Genomic DNA, 19178 nt, shown 5'->3' with positions numbered 1-19178 from the left:
AGAATGTAGCATCAGTTACGACACATTTCTTTTAAACTACTACTCCTAGTAGCTTTAATATATATTCAACTTTCGGTTAACTTTGCACCATTACGTCCTTTCATCAAGAACACACACTATTTCTGTTGAAAAGACGGCAGCGCCATCTAGTTTTAAAATAAAGAACTAAAGAACAATTTTATAAAAATTTAGGGATGTTTTAATTTTTCTGTGCTTTATAAAATAAATGAAAACTAAATCCTGAATTTTAAGTTTCTATCTCTTCTAGAAGTACCTTAGAATTTTGATGATCGGTGAGTGAGTGAGTGAGTGACAAAATAAGGTATATTTCACCTGCGATATTTCGAAAAGTATATAGTGTAGGAACTTGAAATTTGGAAACTATAGCTACGATTGACAGTCCTCGCGGCAAGCAAAATTTCAGGCTTTTACCTGTACCCATCACGAAGTTACAGTGGGCTTAAAAGTGCCACGAGTTGCTTCGAGAAAAGGATGTCAGTGCTCGACTAGGCTGGGAGCGCCGTGCTCCCAGATTTTTTCTTTCGCAATGACTTTATTCAGTATAGTTTGAAGTAAATTTCCTTCTCGAAACTTTGGTTATCTTTAGCTGGACTCAGTGTTATGGATAAGCCAATAATAATTAACAATTTCCAATTGAAGCAGTAAGTGTATCTGGCGTATAAATTTAAAATCAGTCGATTTTTTAGATCAAGTTTAAAATACTAGAATGTTCATTTAATGTAACAGAAACTTAAACCAGGATAGAGTATTACATTCGAAGACTCATTCAGACGTACCTTACACGAATAATTTTTAATCAGAACATTTCTGTTTCATTTCAGAACTGAAAGTCTAAATAAAACTGAAGTCCTATTATTGTTGAATACCGTAAGTCAGGGGGTGGCCAACATTTTTGGCTAAAGGGTCAAATTCGAAAATTCAAACTATGACGCCGGCTGCGAGTTTCAAATTTAAAATCAATAGCACAGAAATAAGGAACAAAACCACTCTTAAATATATATAGCTGATTACACAAAGCTCGGGAAATTAGCTTCTCAAGTTATTGAGACCAGCGATAGATTTAATTTTAGAAGTAGGAATGGAGAACAGTATTTACTTCAGTCCCACTCATAGCCCAGTATAGAGTCCCTCCCTTCAAAACGTAAAGAAAATTTAAAATTATCTTATTGGCTCACTTGAACTACGTTTTGATGACGTTGCTGACGGGAACGGCGAAAAATACGTAATTCCTTTTTACCTCTGTCACTATGACCGACCTCTTCTTTTATTCCCCTCAGTCCCGTGGGAGGGGGTTCGGGACTTTGACACGCGCCCACATAACTCTGTTCTCCATTCCTACTTCTAAAATTAAATTTATCCATAGAATATATACTACTTACTAGCGGTTACCCGCGGCGTCGCTCGCGTGTAATAAGAACTTCCATCAAAATGTTATAAAGAAAGGGTAGATTTTACTGATGACTAATATTTTTGTAGCACCCTATGGGAGCGAAGGCACTCGGCGTTGCCCGTCGGGACATTTTTTATTATTACTTTTCACGCGAACATTATTCCATAGAGAAGGGTTTTTAAGTTTTTGACCGTCATTTAAAAGATGACAACAAATTGAACCCGAAAGACCATTCAGCCCGTGTATAGGTTAAAGGAAACCATTAAACTAAATATTTGCGAAATCGGTTGAAACGCGCGGACTTTGTTGCATAGAGAAGATTTTTTTAAATTTCTGGGCGCCATTTTTTAAGATGGCGGCGGATTGGAAAAATCTTTCTTAGTACGCGCCTACTACGTATGAGTAACGATCCTGCAAATTTTCAGCCTTCTAGGGCAAGCGGTTTGGACTGGGCGTTGATTATCAGTCAGTCTGTCAGTCAGTCAGTCAGGACTTTAATTTATATATATATTAGGGATGAACCGGTACCGATACCATATCGGTATCGGCACCGATACTCAGGGTTTCCCGATAGTATCGGATCGGTTGGTTCGATACCGATACTAAACCGATACTCGTTTAAAATGCGTTATGTGACGCTACATGACATTTTTAGGTCTTTTCGTAACGTAATGATGGTGATTATATCTCATTTCTATGAATTACAATCGTGACGAGTTCTCATTTATATAAAAAGTACCTGAATTCAGTTTATCTAACAAGTAATAAGCGAAAATCTTTCTTAGTACGCGCCTGTAGGGATGAACCGATACCATATCGGTATCGATCGGCATCGGTTCATGTTTGTACCGGTATCGATCGGTATCGGGTTAAGCCTGGTATCGGCCATCTCTAATATATATAGATAGAAGATAGATAGATAGCAGTTGGAGCACGTTCACGAAAGGAGAAGGAACAGGTTTTTTATGGAAACAGCTTTAGCAATTTCTGAAACTTAAGCGCGGACCGCAAAACATCGCGGGCTGCAATTTAAAACTCGGCGGGCCATAGGCGGCCCGAGGGTCGCGTGTTGGCGATCCCTGCTATGAGTTCACGAAAATTTTGTATAATTAGCCACATCGTATGATGAACATCTACGATGTGGGTCTTAGTTTGACCTGGCCTGTTGGTGGTGGTGGTGGCGGCGTCGCGAAAGAGAAATGCCTTAGACAGTATAAAATTTTTGGATCGTAATTGAAGGGAGAGTGAATGGGAGAGAATTGTGGTGAGGTGATATTTTTGTTCGTCTACTTAAAAGGAAGGAAATTATGATAGTTAGGTTAAGCCATAAACCCTCCCTTAAAAATTCCTCTTACCCGTCGGCAATAAGAGTTTCACGCTCCCCTATTTTAACATTCAAAGAAATCGAGGGAAATTTTGAAAGCAAAAGCAAGTATTTACTGACGTTCTTTTTAGAATGGTCTTAAGGCACCGGGATATTACAATTATTGGGTGTTTTCCCGAATTCTTTCTCTTTCAAACTCTTCTGACCATAAGTTCATGTTAGAAATTTATAAGAAGTGATAAGTGTGCATCGGCATAAGTATATGTTGTAAACTCATCGAGGGTATAATCACTAAAACTATCTGTTCTTCGATTCGCCGGAATATTACAATTACGGCATAAGTAAATTTATACGGGTAATAATTCTATCACCGTTTAGGGTAGGGCATCGAGGGGCTATTCACTCTGATTTTATGCACGGTAATTATTTAAGCATTGTAAAAGATAGCGCTATTCACTCATTAGGGTAAGGTATAGAGGGGTTATCCACTCATTAGTGTAGGGTATAGAGGGGCTATTCACTCGTACGATGTGGCTACTATTACGAGCCCTTGGGTCGCCTTGTTTTATTTAATATGTAACTTCATATTAAATATCGTTGTCGCAGTGTTAATTATCATACATCGTAAATTAATTTAATACTAATAAAATAAAACCTAAACCTTGTCGAATTATGGTTTATAATTTAAAGCTGTCTGTTGTGTAGCTAGTGTTATTCACTGCTTTTTCAGGAAATAAATAAATTATATTATTACCATAAGTTTATCATGCCTCTATGTACGTAAACATGGGTTACGGCTGGGCATCTTCCGCAGGCTACTGTGACGTCAGAACTCGTCTCCGAAGAGAGAAAGATTTGAAATTCCTTTCACGGTGATGCCACCAAACGGTCAAGACGATTACTAAATGGGTCACATGAAAAAAATCATCCAATGGAATAAAGGAGATTTTTACATTTCATATAGGCAGGGGGGGTGAAATAATTTTTCTCAAGCAAACCCAAAATCCCTCTCTCTCTCTCGTAAGATAGAGGCGGTTTCAGTCCTGAAACATTCTAAAAGGGATAAAAGAAAGGCTACCCTGGGCAGTACAATTTTGTGTTGAGGTTGAGGTGGTAAATGATAGGAGAGGGTATAGGGTTTAAAAATGGGAGCAAGACAAACACTTTTGCCATAGAATTAGCAGCCATATCTTTACTTAGAGGCATGATAAACTTATGTTATTACTGTTATGTATTATATTCTCATTATATATATGTATACTTGCACAACCTACAGGTGGCGCCTAAGTCACATAAATAAAGTATGTTTTTTGTCTAGAACTTCAGTAGTCATGACGTGTAGAATTCTAGTCTCGGTATTCTAATTAACTTCCACTTAAATTACTCAAGTCTAATATACAACATGGTGTCAGAATAGTGATAATGAACCCTGCCTTCTCGCCTCTTACTGTGTTTTAGCTCGCTCCCTGGGTTTTTTTTTCTCGCTTTGCGGGTAATGGACTTCGTCTAGCCTCGCCCTAACTAAGGCTTAACTTTTCGATCTCACGCCGCACCTCTCTGAGCGTCGTGCTCGATTTGACTCAACAAAAATGGCAGCGAATCTCCCCACAATTAAAGTAACAGGCGGCTCCATTATCACCCCTAGCATGCTGGCTAATCTTCTGGACACGAATTTTACCTTGCCAAATGCAGGAACCAATCAGACCTAATGCACTAGGTCCCATTGGTTCCTGCCTTTGGTTTAACTGGCCTTTGCCAAGCTTAGCCAACGTGTAGCAGAAAAGGCATCTTTCAGGGGCATCAACGGAGCCGCCCTTTGCTTTGAACCGTTTCTGGCGGGAACTAATCCATCTGAGTCTTGGCGTTTTTGGAAGCAGGACTTTCAGGACTATTTACAAGCTCTAAAATACAATACTGAATCTGCTGCAACACAAACGGCTTTATTTCGTCACGTCTGTGGAGACGAATTGAAACAACAATATCGTGGTTTTGCACTTACTCCTATTGCACCTGCTACTGATATCACTTTGAAGCAAATACTGGATGAATTTGACAAGCACTATAAGGATTATCAGAATGAAATCTTTGCGGCATTTGTCTTTCTTGAAATCAAACAAAAAGAAGGTGAGCCATTTGATGATTTTTATGCTCGACTACGACGTGCAACGGAAGAATGCAATTATGGGAACCTACAAGATAGGCTGTTACGGGATAAGATAGTACAAGGCCTACGTGATGGCGCTTTGCGTGAACGTCTACTACGTGATTTTGGAAAACGGGCTACTTACTTACAGGACCTAGTCAGTACTTGTAAGGCTGCTGAACATTCCCGAGCTCATGCCGATGCTATGAATGAGACTAAAGGCAATCTACACGCTGTACACTGGGGTAAAACCAAGGCTAGGCCCAAGTCTCGATCTGAAACTCCTGCTAGACAACATAGCAATGAATCCAAGCACGAAAAACCACAGCAGCAAAAACTCTGCAAATTTTGTGGGCAAAACCATATCTTCCGTAAACTTAAATGTCCTGCTTTTGGTACAACTTGTGGCAAATGTGGTTGTAAAAACCACTGGGCTAAATACTGTCAAGCAAAAGGCTCCACTGACTCCAATAAACATTTCGCTTCAAAAAATCAACGAAATCTTACTGCCCTTACCACAGAGGAAGAAAATGACATGCCAAATGTTCCTGAAAACTCCGATATCTATTACATTGGAGAACTCAAACACGTCAATAACCTCCACACTACTGACCCTAATTCTGAATGGTTCCAAGATCTTTCCTTGAATGGCAACACGGTCTCTGTCAAGCTTGATACCGGAGCTCAGGTGAACGTCTTGCCAGCAGCGATTTTGGCCAATTGGCCTAATCCACCTACCATAACGGCAACCAAGACCCGAGTCCAAACCTATAATGGGATGAGTGTACCGATAGATGACGTCTGTACCCTAACTGCTAAACTTTACAATACAGAGGCAACTGAAAAGTCAGTACATTTTCTCGTCACCCCATTAAACACTGTTCCTATTCTGGGACTGACATCCTGCGTAAACTTTGGCCTCATACAAAGACTTTCTACGTTGGATACAAATGCAAGCGACACTCCCGAAGGGATCATAGACGAATTTAAAGATGTCTTTACTGGCACTGGCCGTTTAAATCGAGTCGTTAAAATCCATCTCAAGGAAAACGCTGTTCCACATGTTGCAGCCGCTAGAGAAATTCCACTAGCTCTCCATGCTTCTGTACAGTCTGAATTACAGCGCATGCTTGATGAGGGTATAATTGCCAAAGTTGATAAACCCACTGAATGGGTCAACGCAATCACAGTTGTTGAAAAACCTAATAAGGATCAGCAAGACAATGAGATCCGAAAAGAAACAAAACTTAGAATCTGTCTGGATCCACGGCCTTTAAATGAAGCAATTAAGCGACCATACTATCCCATTCCAAGTCCAAACAAGCTCTTCGCAAGCTTTCAAGGTTGCAAGGTTTTTACTCTATTGGACGCGAAAAATGGCTTTTGGCATTTGCCTTTGGATGAAGATTCGACTTATTTAACAACATTCGCGACTCCCTGGGGCCGCTATCGCTTTTTAGTATTACCATTTGGGCTAGTGAACGCCCCTGAAGAATTTCAGCGAGCAATGAATGAAACGTTCGAATCAGAACCACTAGTCAATCCTTATTTTGATGACACTCTCGTCGGATCGAAGAATAGTGAAGAACACTGTCAGCTCCTTCGACGTACCTTGACAATAGCGCGTGAAGCTAATCTGAAATTCAATCCCGACAAACTCCAATTAGCAAAGTCATCGCTTTCCTTTCTTGGACATGTAATTAATGAACATGGAATCACTCCTCATCCGTCTAAAGTCAAAGCTATACTCGAATATGCTACCCCACAATGCCAAAATGATCTCTCTCGATTCCTTGGAATGATTACGTATCACTCTAAGTTCACTCCGCATCTTTCGGACAAGACACACAATCTCAGACAGCTCCTGAGAAAGGACACTGCATGGATCTGGGATGAAAATATGGACCGAGATTTTCAGGCGTTGAAGAAAATCCTAGCTGAAACTCCTTGTCTTCAGCTCTTTGATGACAAGAAAAGCGTCACAGTCGCTGTTGATGCTAGCAAGAATGGCCTTGGTGCTGTGCTCCTTCAAGATGATCGCCCTGTCGCATATGGCTCCGCAGCTTTAACTACAACTCAACAAAAGTATGCGCAAATCGAAAAGGAATTACTCGCTGTCATATATGGGTTAGAACACTTCAATTACTATGTCTACGCACGTCCAGTTGAAATTCTAACAGATCATAAACCATTACTGGGACTAAGTAAAAAACCCTATGACACCATTTCTCCACGGTTACAACGTCTACTACTAAGAATGAATCGCTACAACGTAACACTCACGTACGTTCCGGGAAAACATCTAGTCATTGCGGATGCCCTATCTCGCGCTCAATTACAAGACACGGTTTTGACATTCCCATTGAGCGAACTGCTGCTACAAAGAACTGTCTTTTAGTACAGGCTTCGCCATCTAAATGGACCGAACTGAGTACGGCTACCGCCACCGATCCAATACTTCAGCATGTACTTAACTATAAAATATTTGTAGGAAGGTTTTTCCTGAAATTTCTTTAAAATATTCTTTGTACGTATCGATAAAATATTCTCAGGAAGCTTTTTTCCTGAAATTTCTGTAAAGTATTCTTTGTAGGCATCGATAAAATATTCTTAGGAAGGTTTTTTCTGAAATTTCTTTAAAATATTCTTTGTACGCATCGATAAAATATTCTTATGAAGGATTTTCCTGAGATTTCTTTAAAATATTCTTTGTAGGCATCGATAAAATATTTTTAGGAAGGTTTTTTCTGAAATTTCTTTAAAATATTCTTTGTACGTATCGATAAAATATTCTCAGGAAGGTTTTTTCCTGAAATCTCTTTAAAATATTCTTTGTACGCATCGATAAAATATTCTTAGGAAGGTTTTTCCTGAAATTTCTTTAAAATATTCTTTGTACGTTTCGATAAAATATTCTTAGGATGGTTTTTTCCTGAAATTTCTTTAAAATATTCTTTGTACGAATGAAAATAATACTCTTAGGAATATGTTTCCTAAAGACTCTTTACATGTTTCTTAAAACGACTTGAGAAATAGTTGTTAAGAAAATTATATTGGAACAATTTTAAAGAATATCTTTAGAAAAAACTACGAATTGTTTCCATAGAGTTTTATCTATAGGTCTCTGTAGATATGTCTTAAGAGTATCTTTATGGAAGATCCTTTCGAAATTTCTTAAATATTACAAAGAATGTTTACGTAAAGGAAATCTTTAGGAAGAAAGAGGTAAGACACATAGGTCTAAATACCTTGGCCTCAAGATAGCTTGTCTTCCCAGGTTTGGGAATAAAGATAACCTTCGAGCGCTTCCAGATATCCGGAATATACGCCAGAGCAATGCAGGCCCTAAATATCCTGCACAGATAGGGGCCAATGGCGTCTAGACCTTCCTGAAGGAGGGCATGAAAGACGCCATCTGGGCCAGGGGACTCATAGGGCTGAAACGAGTTAACAGCCCACTTAAGTCAAGGGTATGTAACTATCTTCTTGGCAGTGCCCCAGTCTTCCTTGTGGGCTCTCCGAAAGTGCACGGGGAGATAATCGGTGCATGTGGGGTCAAAAACCTTGGAGTCCGGTACCTTAAGCATATACTTTAGGGTATCAGTCCCTGACTTGGTAAACTCACCTTCTGCCACCTTGATGGTGCTAAGCTAGTGAGTGTTATCATGAGCCAGGATCTTCACGATCTTGGCAGTAGCGGGGCATCAGAGATGCTACCGCAAAAGTCCCTCCAGGAGTTCCTCTTGGCCTCCCGGATGGCTTAATTGTACTTGTTAAGGGTCTGTCTATAAATAGTCCAGTCCCCAGTCTTCTTGGCTCTGTTAAAGAGTTTACGAGTGAGTTTGCGAAGCTTGCCAAGTTCCGTATTCCAACAAGGAACGAGAGTTGGCCGGCTGGCAGGCTTCGCCGGACAGTTATGGTGGTGGGAACTGATAATGGCATGTTGCATGAGATAAACCTCCAAATCAAATTCCCGCACCGAGGAAAGCTTAGGAGCATTACCTCTGAGTAGGAAGCAAAGTTGCTCCCTGTAGCCGGACCAATCGGTCCGACGGGGGTTACGCAGTTTTGTCTTAACCGAAGTTGTCTTGACCGCGACCGAGAAGCAGATGTACCTAGGGTCTGAAAGAGACGGTTCATTAGACACATGCCAGTTAGATACCGACAGACTGATATTGTCTGTGGCAAGGGTGACATCAGTGACGTTCATCACCACGTTTGTTGCAGTCGCTGCTGCCCCACGTGACATGATGAGCATTGGCATCACAGCCTAGAATGAGCCTGTCCCCCTGCCGCTCACAGTGGTCGACAAGAGCCGCAACCTCCTGTAGTGGGAGGGAGTCCGTGGCATCATTGGCAAAGTAGGCAGACGCTATGATAAGGACAGTTGCCTCTCCAAAAGAGGAGGGCATTACCCTAACCACAGCAGTATCCCTAGTGAGTTAGTTCGGAAGCGAAAGGGTGTCGAGACCCTTCCTAGTTAGAACACACGCCCTGGGATTGGGTGAGGTAAAGTCAAAAGAAATGTTATCTGCATTCTTTAAACCAAGGATTTTGCCATTATGAATCCATGGTTCCTGAATGAGGGCCACATCCAGGCCCTCTAAGGCAAACCTCCGACATAGAATTGCCGAGGCTGCTTTGCAGTGATGCATATTGATCTGGATCACCTTGATACACATGTCTCAGAAAGAGAGACGGCCCCGGCTACCGCATGGCAGCAGCGTGGAGTCCCGATCCAGGACCGGTATCTCTTTCGCAACCGCCAGCAGCAACCTCGGCCTCCATCTCCATGGAGAAGCCATCAATTAGGAAGATCCAGCGACTTCAGGCACCGCCAACAGTCGGTCAGTAACCTTCCGTTGTAGGCCTTTAGTCGCCAGAGAAGAGCCGCCGGATCAGTGGTGCGACGGTCCTTGGTCCAGGAGGACACCTTGAACGGCTTCGGGAGTTCACAGGATTTCATCACTGAAAGCCGTGTTCCCCCTAGAGCACGCTTATTATGGTGCAACTTCTTCACGAGCCATTTACCGGTCGCAGAGTTCCCACATGAATAGAGCATGGCCCCAGCCATGATGTGGAAATTCAGGGGACGCGGCAGCGAGCTTCCCGAATAAATCTCAGCTTCCAATGCGTCAAGTATGGTGTCCTGGATGGGAAAGACGTCCTCATTCGTGACAGCATTAGTCGGATTGCGATCTTTAACGATGGCCATCTTGACAGTGCTGGTGACGTCGCAGTAGAATCAGTCTTCTTTGGCGACGTGGCAGTAAGACTTAGTCTTCTTTGGCACCGCCGCTTGTGAGCTAGGCGAGGGATCAGGGTCCTCAGTCTTAGATCTCTTTCCAGTAAAGGTGGTAGCTTATCTTGCACCAGGCGTAGAGTTCGTGCCCGGGACGCTACTCCCAGCACCCGCAGGTACCGGAGTCCCATCTCGGCCCGTATCTCTTGCACCCAGTGCAGAGTTCTGGCCACCCTGGTGGATTGTTTTCTTCGACGGTTGGTTTTCGCCTCCTATTAGCCTCACTCAACCTGGTAAGACCCTGTTGAAGGAGCAGGAGGCGACTTATGGCCTTAAGCCGATTGCGGGTGGGTGTCCGGGTTTGTTTTTGGTTTTAGTTTTGGTTACAGAATCCATGGAGATCCCACGAGTAATGAGGCAAATAATAGGTCACCACCTGGTAGCACTCATCCCGGGTGGAAGACTAAGTTTAACGGGGTTTCGCCTGGTACCCCGAGTGGATTGTTCGAGATACCGTAGATTAACTTCACCGGTACCACACAGCCCTCAGCTCGATACCTGCACACCTTGCATTGGGAAGGGCGCATATCAAATCAGCCCACAAAACGCAGTGGTTGACCAGCTCTCACCACCGAGGAGGTGTGATACAACGCACTGTTGAGGACCCAAGCTGGTGGTCGCGCAAGCGAAAACAAAGGCAGAGCAGCAAAACAAGGGGAGGAGAGTAAATGTGCCATCCAGCTAGTGTCCCTAATTTCGAGAACCCTCAAATACATTTAGTAGTTATTTATTTTCCCACAAATACATTTAGAAATTATTTATTTTCCTACAAATACATTTAGTAATTATTTATTTTCCCACAAATACATTTAGTAATTATTTATTTTCCCACAAATAAATTTAGTAATTATTTATTTTCCCACAAATAAATTTAGTAATTATTTATTTTCCCACAAATACAATTACTAATTATTTATTTTCCCACAAATACATTTACTAATTATTTATTTTCCCACAAATACATTTAGTAAATATTTATTTTCCCACAAATACATTTAGTTATTATTTATTTTCCCACAAATACATTTAGTAATTATTTATTTTCCCACAAATACATTTAGTAATTATTTATTTTCCTTTTATTACTTAGAATACATCAATCAATATTGATGTAGTAATTTAAATATCTCGTAAACAAATTTTTACGCGCATATTCGTTCTGAGAGTCATCGCTTGTTTGCAAAAATATTAGTCTATTAGTAATTCCAATAAGTAATTATATTAGTATATACTATTAACTTTGGGTTCCCTAATGGGAACGCACAATCACTAGATAATTCTTTTTTTTTTAAATTTTGAAAAAGACTACTTTCATTCCCAGACAGAAGAATTTGTTTACGGTTAGGACTACATTTGCGTAAAACCTATTTAATTTCACTTAGTGCTTTGGTTAGTTGAGTCTTTGTTTAAGTTTGCTTTAGCTATTTGCACTCGCCATTATACCTTATGGTGATTCCCAAGTGTCAGCAATTTAAATAAACTGAGTTTTATCCGCGAACGACAATAAGATATATAGTAGCTTAGTATCAGTAAAAGTGGACGAGGGGACAAAATGAAAATGGCCAATCAGATTTTCGCCGTAGTTAGCCGTTGAATCGGCGTAGCTATATTAGGTTTATTTACTACCTAAAAGTAGGTCTTGTGCTGGTTCGCGGTTACCGTCGTCTGCTATTGTGTATGCTAGAACTTCCTCAAATGTGTTTTTCTAGACTCTGAAGTTCTGGACAGTGTTGGTAACTGGTAAGGTTCTGGTTACCTCTGATTTAGAGAGGATTGTATTTATCCCTCATTATTAAAGACTCGTTTGGTTTATTTTGGCAAAGGCTTAACGTTTTAAGTGAATTATCTTAAATTTTTCCCTTATTAACTTTATCATTGTCGTCACTATTTCCTCGGAAAATTCATAAATGCCCTCAATTCAGCAATACGTTGTACTTTACAATTGTTATCACCAATTTCTTTCTGACGTTTCTGAAGCATATTGTAATGAGAAATCAACCGAAGTTACTATCGCCTCTATTTTCTTTTGTAATCGTGTCGACCGCGATGGTTAAACCAAGGAGTATAAATGTCTGATAAAATTTCAGTCTCGTGTTTGCAAGTTCATCTGTCACTAATAAACGCAATAGTGGTCGGTGAGACTTTGATGTCCGCGTTTTTCCATATAGGTTTTATGGCCATTTTTATACTTTCCCCTCATCCACTTTTGGTGTCACTTGGGATTGGACCTAGAGTTGTTCCCTGAGGGGCTCCATGTGATACCATCGCTTCCAGGCTTCTACATGAACCATTTGGTATCAACAGAAGTGAGATGAGACTAGAAGTACTGAGCTAACCAAATTCTTCACTCGGCGAAAGTGAATATTCTTGATAAGACCCCAACGGTTGGCCCTCTGGTGGCGGTTTCAGAGTTTTCCCTCCAAAACGTGAGACGCTCGCGGCGGTAGACAGCCGAGCTAGATTCAAGCACCCGTGTCCGTGTTCCGCGGCTTTAGGTTGAGGGGAAGGGGGTTGGAAATGATTTTGGAACTCGACCAATTTTTTTCTCTCTAGTGTAGGTGCGATTGAAGCGGCATAAAACCCTCAAATTTGTTCACTAGTCCCAGGATCTATTACCTATGCTAGAGCCCTTCACTTCTAGTCTCATCTCACTTCTGATTATATCGAAGATCTATTTGAAACTTCAGCTGAATCGAAAACTACATCCACAGCGTTTTGTTATTTCCGAGTGTTTTTGATTTTTACAAGTGAATTTTGATTTTGTCTAAAATACAAGCAAGACTACCTTAAGATCACCTCCTTTGACCCAAATTAATTTCAGCACTTTTCCAAAAACTTTATTTCACCCAATAACTGATTCGTTGGTTCCCATTCACCCAATTAAATATCTCCCGATTCGGGTAGATTGAGGTACATCGTTTTATTCTTCGTTTAAGCTCTTTTTCTTAATTCCCTTTAACAGAACCAAGCGTTTCAAACCAATCCAATTCAGCAGAACATAAGCTAACCTTCCCTCTCTTAACCCATAACTCCAAAATAGGGTATTTACAGACGCACTTTGGTAACAAAAACCGGTGTCTCCTTCGGGACAGATGGCAATTGGGTGAATGAAAGTAGGAGAAATTATTTCTTATCCACCGTTATGTAATCCACCAGAACCGGTAAATTATATCAATCTTTTCTTTGCATGCTAATAGCGGAGTTGTTTCTTAATTAAAGCAAAACTGAAACGCAGGTCATTTAACTGTATAGATTTTTAACATTTTTAGGATACTTAACACTTATTTCGACGTTTTCTCTCTTTATGTATTTGTATAATTGATACATTGTCAAAAATATATATTTTTTTCAGAGTTAACTACCGTTTTATAAATCTAGCTTCTATTCAAACTAATAACTTAAATATATTTCAGATCTGAGAGTTATAAAATTTTATAACATTTTCTCAGTAACTGCCTCGTTATCACTTATCAAAGTAGTATTAAAACGCTTCTGCATGGTGTATCATTATTGTGATATCAAGTGGAAAATCACTTTCGTGTTATTCATTTGCATTTGAGTCTGACCTGTTTGTTCAGATCATAATCGTTTAAAATCAGATTCCAGTTTCAAGCCCAGTTACAAGTGGTTACATGCCTGTAGTGTGTCGTTTCATCGTCATAACACTCAATGTTTAGAGGTCCTACATCGGTTACAGCAACTCTGGGATCAAGCAAATCCAAGCATAATCCCTCTCCCCCACCATGCTTATATCACCCCAATTTATTGAAACGGGGTTCATTAAAAGGGAAACTCGACACTATACCACGCTTCTTCGGTCACTCAAAAGCTTCTCTTAAACCAACTTACTAATTCTTTGAAAAATATTCCCAAATAAGTGAAACACTCCATTGGGCTGGAAAGTTAAACACCCAATAAAATTTTTCGGTCGAAAGCGGCCTCGCTCCAAAAGTAGTATACCCTTTCTATACCATGTCTTAAAACTTGTAATCATCTATTATCTGTGCAGGATAACTTCGTCTTTGCTTATGGGTGGTGTACAATTTTGCATGTGTGATTTAACTATGAAGATACCTATGTTTCGTGCAAATACTAGACTGAACCTACTCAGCGTGATGTGTTTGTTCAGATCGGAATCGTTTTAAATCAGTTTACGGTTTAAAGTTCTGTTACAAGGGGTTTCATTCTTACAATCTTCGTTTCATCATAGTGATGTTCAGTGGCTCTCGAAACTGGAATCCTGTCAGCAGCTCGACGGTGAAGACGAAAGAAGCGACTCCAAGCATTGCCGCCCACAATCGGAACTTCGCTTCAATGTCCCTGAACCCGAGTACGTGGACTTCATTCTCAGCCGTCGAATGTTGAGCTTCCAACTCGATGTGAAAGTCTCTCTCGAACAAGCGGTTAAATGCTGTGATTTGGCTGGTTTCCACGAAAGACCGCAATCTACAATCATGAAAAGGTGACACAATTTAATTTTTCAATTCAGTAACTTAAATCAGGTTGCAATATTTGTCCGCTGATTAATGCTGACTTTTTTGATAGTTTCAAGGTACACAAGACACTTTTGGCCGGGACTTGAAAAATGATATTCTCAATAATTTCAAGTGACACTATGAAGAGTACACGATAATCATGGATAAAAAATGCGCGTGAGGAATTTCTTTTCACTCTACAGGATAGGCAACTCCCTATCTCCGACGACAGCCTATTCTGTATATACTCTGTTGCAACATCAAATGTTAGCACGCGTAAAGCTAGGCCTCTATGTAAAGTGGCTTTGCGCGTGCTGACGAGGGACCAAAAAACTGGAGGATCTTCAGGATTTACAATATCCTCGAGTTTTTTAGCTCGAGTGCATGGACCTCCAGGACTTAGTTTCAAATAGGTGTAGTAGGCGGTAGGCAATTTCAAACGCATTTGAAACTAAGGCCTAGAGGTCCGTGCACTCGAGCTAAAAAAACCTCGCGGATATTTTAAATCCTGAAGATTATGAAGTTTTTCGTCTCTTGAAAGCACCTACAAAGCTACGTTACATAGAGACCTAGCTTTACGCGTGCTGACAACCGATGCTGTAACAGAGTACATACAGAATAAGCTGTCTTTCAATATAGGGAGTTGCCTATCCTATAGCGTGAAAACAAATTTCCTCACTTGCATTCATTATCCATGCGATAATTATGACGATTTCAATTAAATTACGCGAGTCATTAAGTAAATTCGCGTGGACTTCACGGGCTTGTAGCGATATGAACATTTAACAAAAGCCGTAATTTTAAGCGTGTTTCGTCATTTGCACGCTTCTAATTTGGACTTTGTTGACAGAGGATTTCCTAATGAGCAATTGATTGGTTTAGCGGTGTCAAATTTAAGCGGTGCTATGAAAATGGTCTATTGAATCAATCGGCAGTTGGAAGTGGAACTGCCAAAAATTTCCATTTTACTACGCATCGGTTCCACGAGCAATAACGTAACTCGATACGTAGCTCTTGAACTCGCCATTATGTGCTCGAGAGTAGTTGTATAATATTTAGCAGCTATCCAGCGTTATTAGTCAATGCGCGTGAACGCCAGTTGAGGCATAGAATTATTGAAGAAAACTCAAGTAGCACGACAACGCTGACGATTCGTTCATTAAGAAAGTTAACGAACCTTTGGTTGATGTACTTCAGAGCTTTAGGATTCATTGTTGCATTGTTAATTGGGAGCACTAGCGGTTGTTGCAAGTACTTGGCCGAACCAAGATGAAAATGCAATGCTTTCAGCTTTGGCTCATCGAAGTGCATTAACAAGCCCATCTGTAAAGTAGGTAAATCTCCAAACCATATTTGCTTTCCTGACTGTAAGTCTCTCGCTTTAAGAACTTGTCTTTTTGTCTCTCGCTGATGCCACAGAGTTTTCATTTCAATCTGTTAGAATTGAAATTTTACTAATGGGCTTTAGGAATGAGATTAAAGTGTTCAAAAATCTCTACCGATGGTTTAACACTGTCTTCTACTAACTCAGAAATGAAAACTTGGACGTCGGGTACTTTCAATAAATCCGGAATTCCGTTAATGTTTTCCTTCTTCTGAGACGAGAAATTGGCTTTCAAGACTCCGTTGAACAAATTGACGAAAACCACAATTATCAAGAGATAAACTCCAACGCTGAAGCGAATCGCCAAAGACGAAGGAACGTCGAAGCCAGCACCGACACAAACCAATAGAAACATTGACTGGTTGAAGGCACTGTTCATTTTGCTTGACTAAAACCATTCACTGTACTGGACGTGTGGGTGTGTCTGTGTGCTGCATTCTTACAACCAAGGGGACCGCGTTCGCAGTTTGCAAATGGAAGCAAACGTGTTCGCAAATTCAATACCGCATTCATGGTTCAAGGAAGTTCGAAAAATTGTATTTCACTACCTTAACTATTCCACGTTTAATTGTGGCTTTAAAGTATAATGGCGGTTTTTTTAGAGCTCCGCATTATGTCTCCATGTTATGAACGCCATTATCCACAGAACTTGCTTGTTAAATCGTATTATATCCACAACTTTGTTTATAAATAACCGTTTATCCACTAATTTACCGAAAATGGATAGAAAATAACGAGCTGTAAGGGTTTTGTTTTTCTATTATTTTGATTGGATGTATTTTTAACATTGCGCGTCCATCATAGATGGCGTGCAAAATTGATAGATTTATACGGCATCTTTCGTGTTTAGTATTTACGCGTGCGACGGTGCGTGACAGGCAAGGGGGGCTCACGCTCGCTTGTGTGACGTCACACTAGACCACCGCGGCTCTGCTTGGCATAAGAATCAGGGCGCGCGCTTTAAAATTTTGTAACTGACTGCCCCCTTAATTTCCAAAATTTGAAAAGCCCGACCCGGCCCGATAAAGTTTTCGACTCTGGAGACTCTACCTTTTCCCAAAATGGCTCCGAAATAAAGAAAGAGTTTTTGAGCAACGACGGATATCAGTGATCCTGGAATTCTTTTCACTCGCCTGTGAATGATATCAATCATCGTTAAGACTCCCATGACGCAAAGCAATCCGCTCCAAATCTGGAAAAGTGTTTTCAGAGAAGCAACGTTTAAGAATTAATTTGCAAATAAATAGATGGCTCTGAAGCAAAGGGCTTAACCTTAACATCATCGGCACTAACAACAGAGTTCTTGAATACGCTTCACATGCTTAAAGATATACACGAAGAGTCAATTCTACATATTTTATATACACTCCATTCTACATCATTATTTTGAAAAAAAGATTTAACACGAACTGCAGATAATTTGGAACTGAAGGAAAATGTTTTCCCTGAATTGAAACTCGTTCCTCGACGACTAAATCTGATTAGTTGGAGTTGTTTGACATTTCGTAACTCTAATTGTTACGTTACGTTTGGTCATAGCTTACATGAAGGGAACGATTTCAAAATCGCGGTGTAATCATGTTACACCAAAAGTCTGATAAGACTTTTATGAAGTCTTATCAGATTTTTTGATACACCACCCTATACTGTAATGATATGTTTATTTAGTATTTGTAGACGATAACCTTGTTTTTCATGAATTAAAGTTAAGTAATTAAGATAAACAAAGGGTGAAGTTCTTCGCATTTAATTCTGACACCCACAATTGCAACACTAATCATGTAAAGCTAGTTCAGGAAAATAGCCTACACTTAGAGATGTGAAATTACCGTAATTTTTAACAAGTCACGAAAAAACATTTACGTATCACCCAAGTGTGGTTGGGAGTGGGGAGGGCGTGTTAGTTTCGTATGTGCTTTTTAGTACGGTATTCGTGTTTTTTAACTCGTTTAGGTAATATTCGGTTGGGGTGCATTAAGGTCTTACCACACATAGCTGAAAAGGTCTTTTCGTCTACCCAACAAACACAGCAACCCAGCCTTCACACATAGTGCCCTTTCCGCCTAAAAATGAATCTCTCACACTAGCTACATTGCCTGCATTCCGTATCACCCTCCCCTAGCTAACCCTAGAAACCGTAGTAAAGAGAAAATATTTTAATTTGAAAAGCTTTCAACAAATGAGCTTCGCTACAGCTGTCCATCAAATTAAAACAAATTGGAGGATTACCGCGATACCAATGTTGTTTACCAATAGTCCCAAGAGCCGGAGCAGGGGTCGCGACTAATTAGTTTTACGTCCGTCCGAAGTCAGTTAAACTGCTGCAAACGCAAACAAAAGCCCCAATGTAATTTTTTTGAACGAAATTCTTTCTTAATCGGTATCTAGCCACACTTGTTCATGGAGTACCCGGCCACAAACACACGTACAGATCAACAGTGCAAAGCAAGGTCCGGTTACATAACCACACCTAGCAAAATTACCTGTAAGTTAGCGATTAAAATTATGGAATAACAAAATTAACCCTAATTTGTGGTATTTTATATTATAACAGGCTTATTACTGTGGTAATTTACGTAATTTACCGGTAAAATTTGTTAAATTACCGTTATTTACGTCGTACTCTCTATACTTACACCAATGGAAATAGTTTTTAAATCTTCGAAGGCTCCGACTGGAGCAGCGTTGAACGTCAGATTTTTGGCAGACATTAATCTTTGATGGGCGTACATGAATGGCACTGTGAATGTTGACAACTTACTATCTCGCATGGCAAATTCGTAACTCATTGGCAATACTGCCAGGTTCTCTTTCTGGAAATGCGTATGAGAAAAACAGTTTGTAGTTGGCCCTTAATGGGAGCATGAAGGGTTGAAACAAGTTGAACTCATTCGCTTTAAAATTATACAGTTAAATATAAATGTTAATGAATAACAACGCCTTCCTTTTAAACGATTTTCATGTTGCTTGAAATGTATTCTCGACCATTTTTACTCTGAATTTCCAAGCAAAGCTGGACCATCCAATTTAAATAGGCCTTGTCAAGAAAAGTAGAGTGCTCTCAGGTTGAGAAGATTTAACCTTCTAGAGTTTTGGCGGAGAACGCTGCGTCAGTGGAACACGATCTAACACGCTACTA

The 19178-nt window shown here is 40.3% G+C and overlaps 1 protein-coding gene across 3 annotated transcripts in view; it reads right to left on the bottom strand.

Moving 5' to 3' along the window:
* LOC149670961 (uncharacterized) overlaps positions 1–18804 on the bottom strand; it is a 43253-nt gene extending 24449 nt beyond the window's left edge. Inside the window, exons 1-4 of one of the 3 annotated variants that reach the window (XM_089840382.1) lie at positions 17090–18804; positions 16155–16969; positions 15833–16089; positions 14254–14626 (exon numbers count right to left, since the gene is read on the bottom strand). In XM_089840382.1, the coding sequence (XP_089696508.1) occupies positions 14368–14626; positions 15833–16089; positions 16155–16418 (780 nt within the window). In that variant the 5' untranslated portion in view covers positions 16419–16969; positions 17090–18804 and the 3' untranslated portion in view covers positions 14254–14367. Of the gene's footprint in view, positions 1–14253; positions 14627–15832; positions 16090–16154 lie in introns of those variants that run through there. The other 2 variants (XM_089840383.1, XM_089840384.1) reach the window with 2 other exon arrangements.
* Between the last annotated feature and the right edge of the window lie 374 nt (positions 18805–19178).

The sequence above is a fragment of the Phalangium opilio genome, unplaced genomic scaffold, assembly GCF_054372755.1.
Source record: "Phalangium opilio isolate 3A_F unplaced genomic scaffold, DU_Popi_V2 ptg000054l_1, whole genome shotgun sequence".
Classification (NCBI taxonomy): Eukaryota; Metazoa; Arthropoda; class Arachnida; order Opiliones; family Phalangiidae; genus Phalangium; species Phalangium opilio.
Note: the sequence above shows the minus strand (reverse complement) of the source record. Positions and strands in the feature narration are given on the sequence as shown.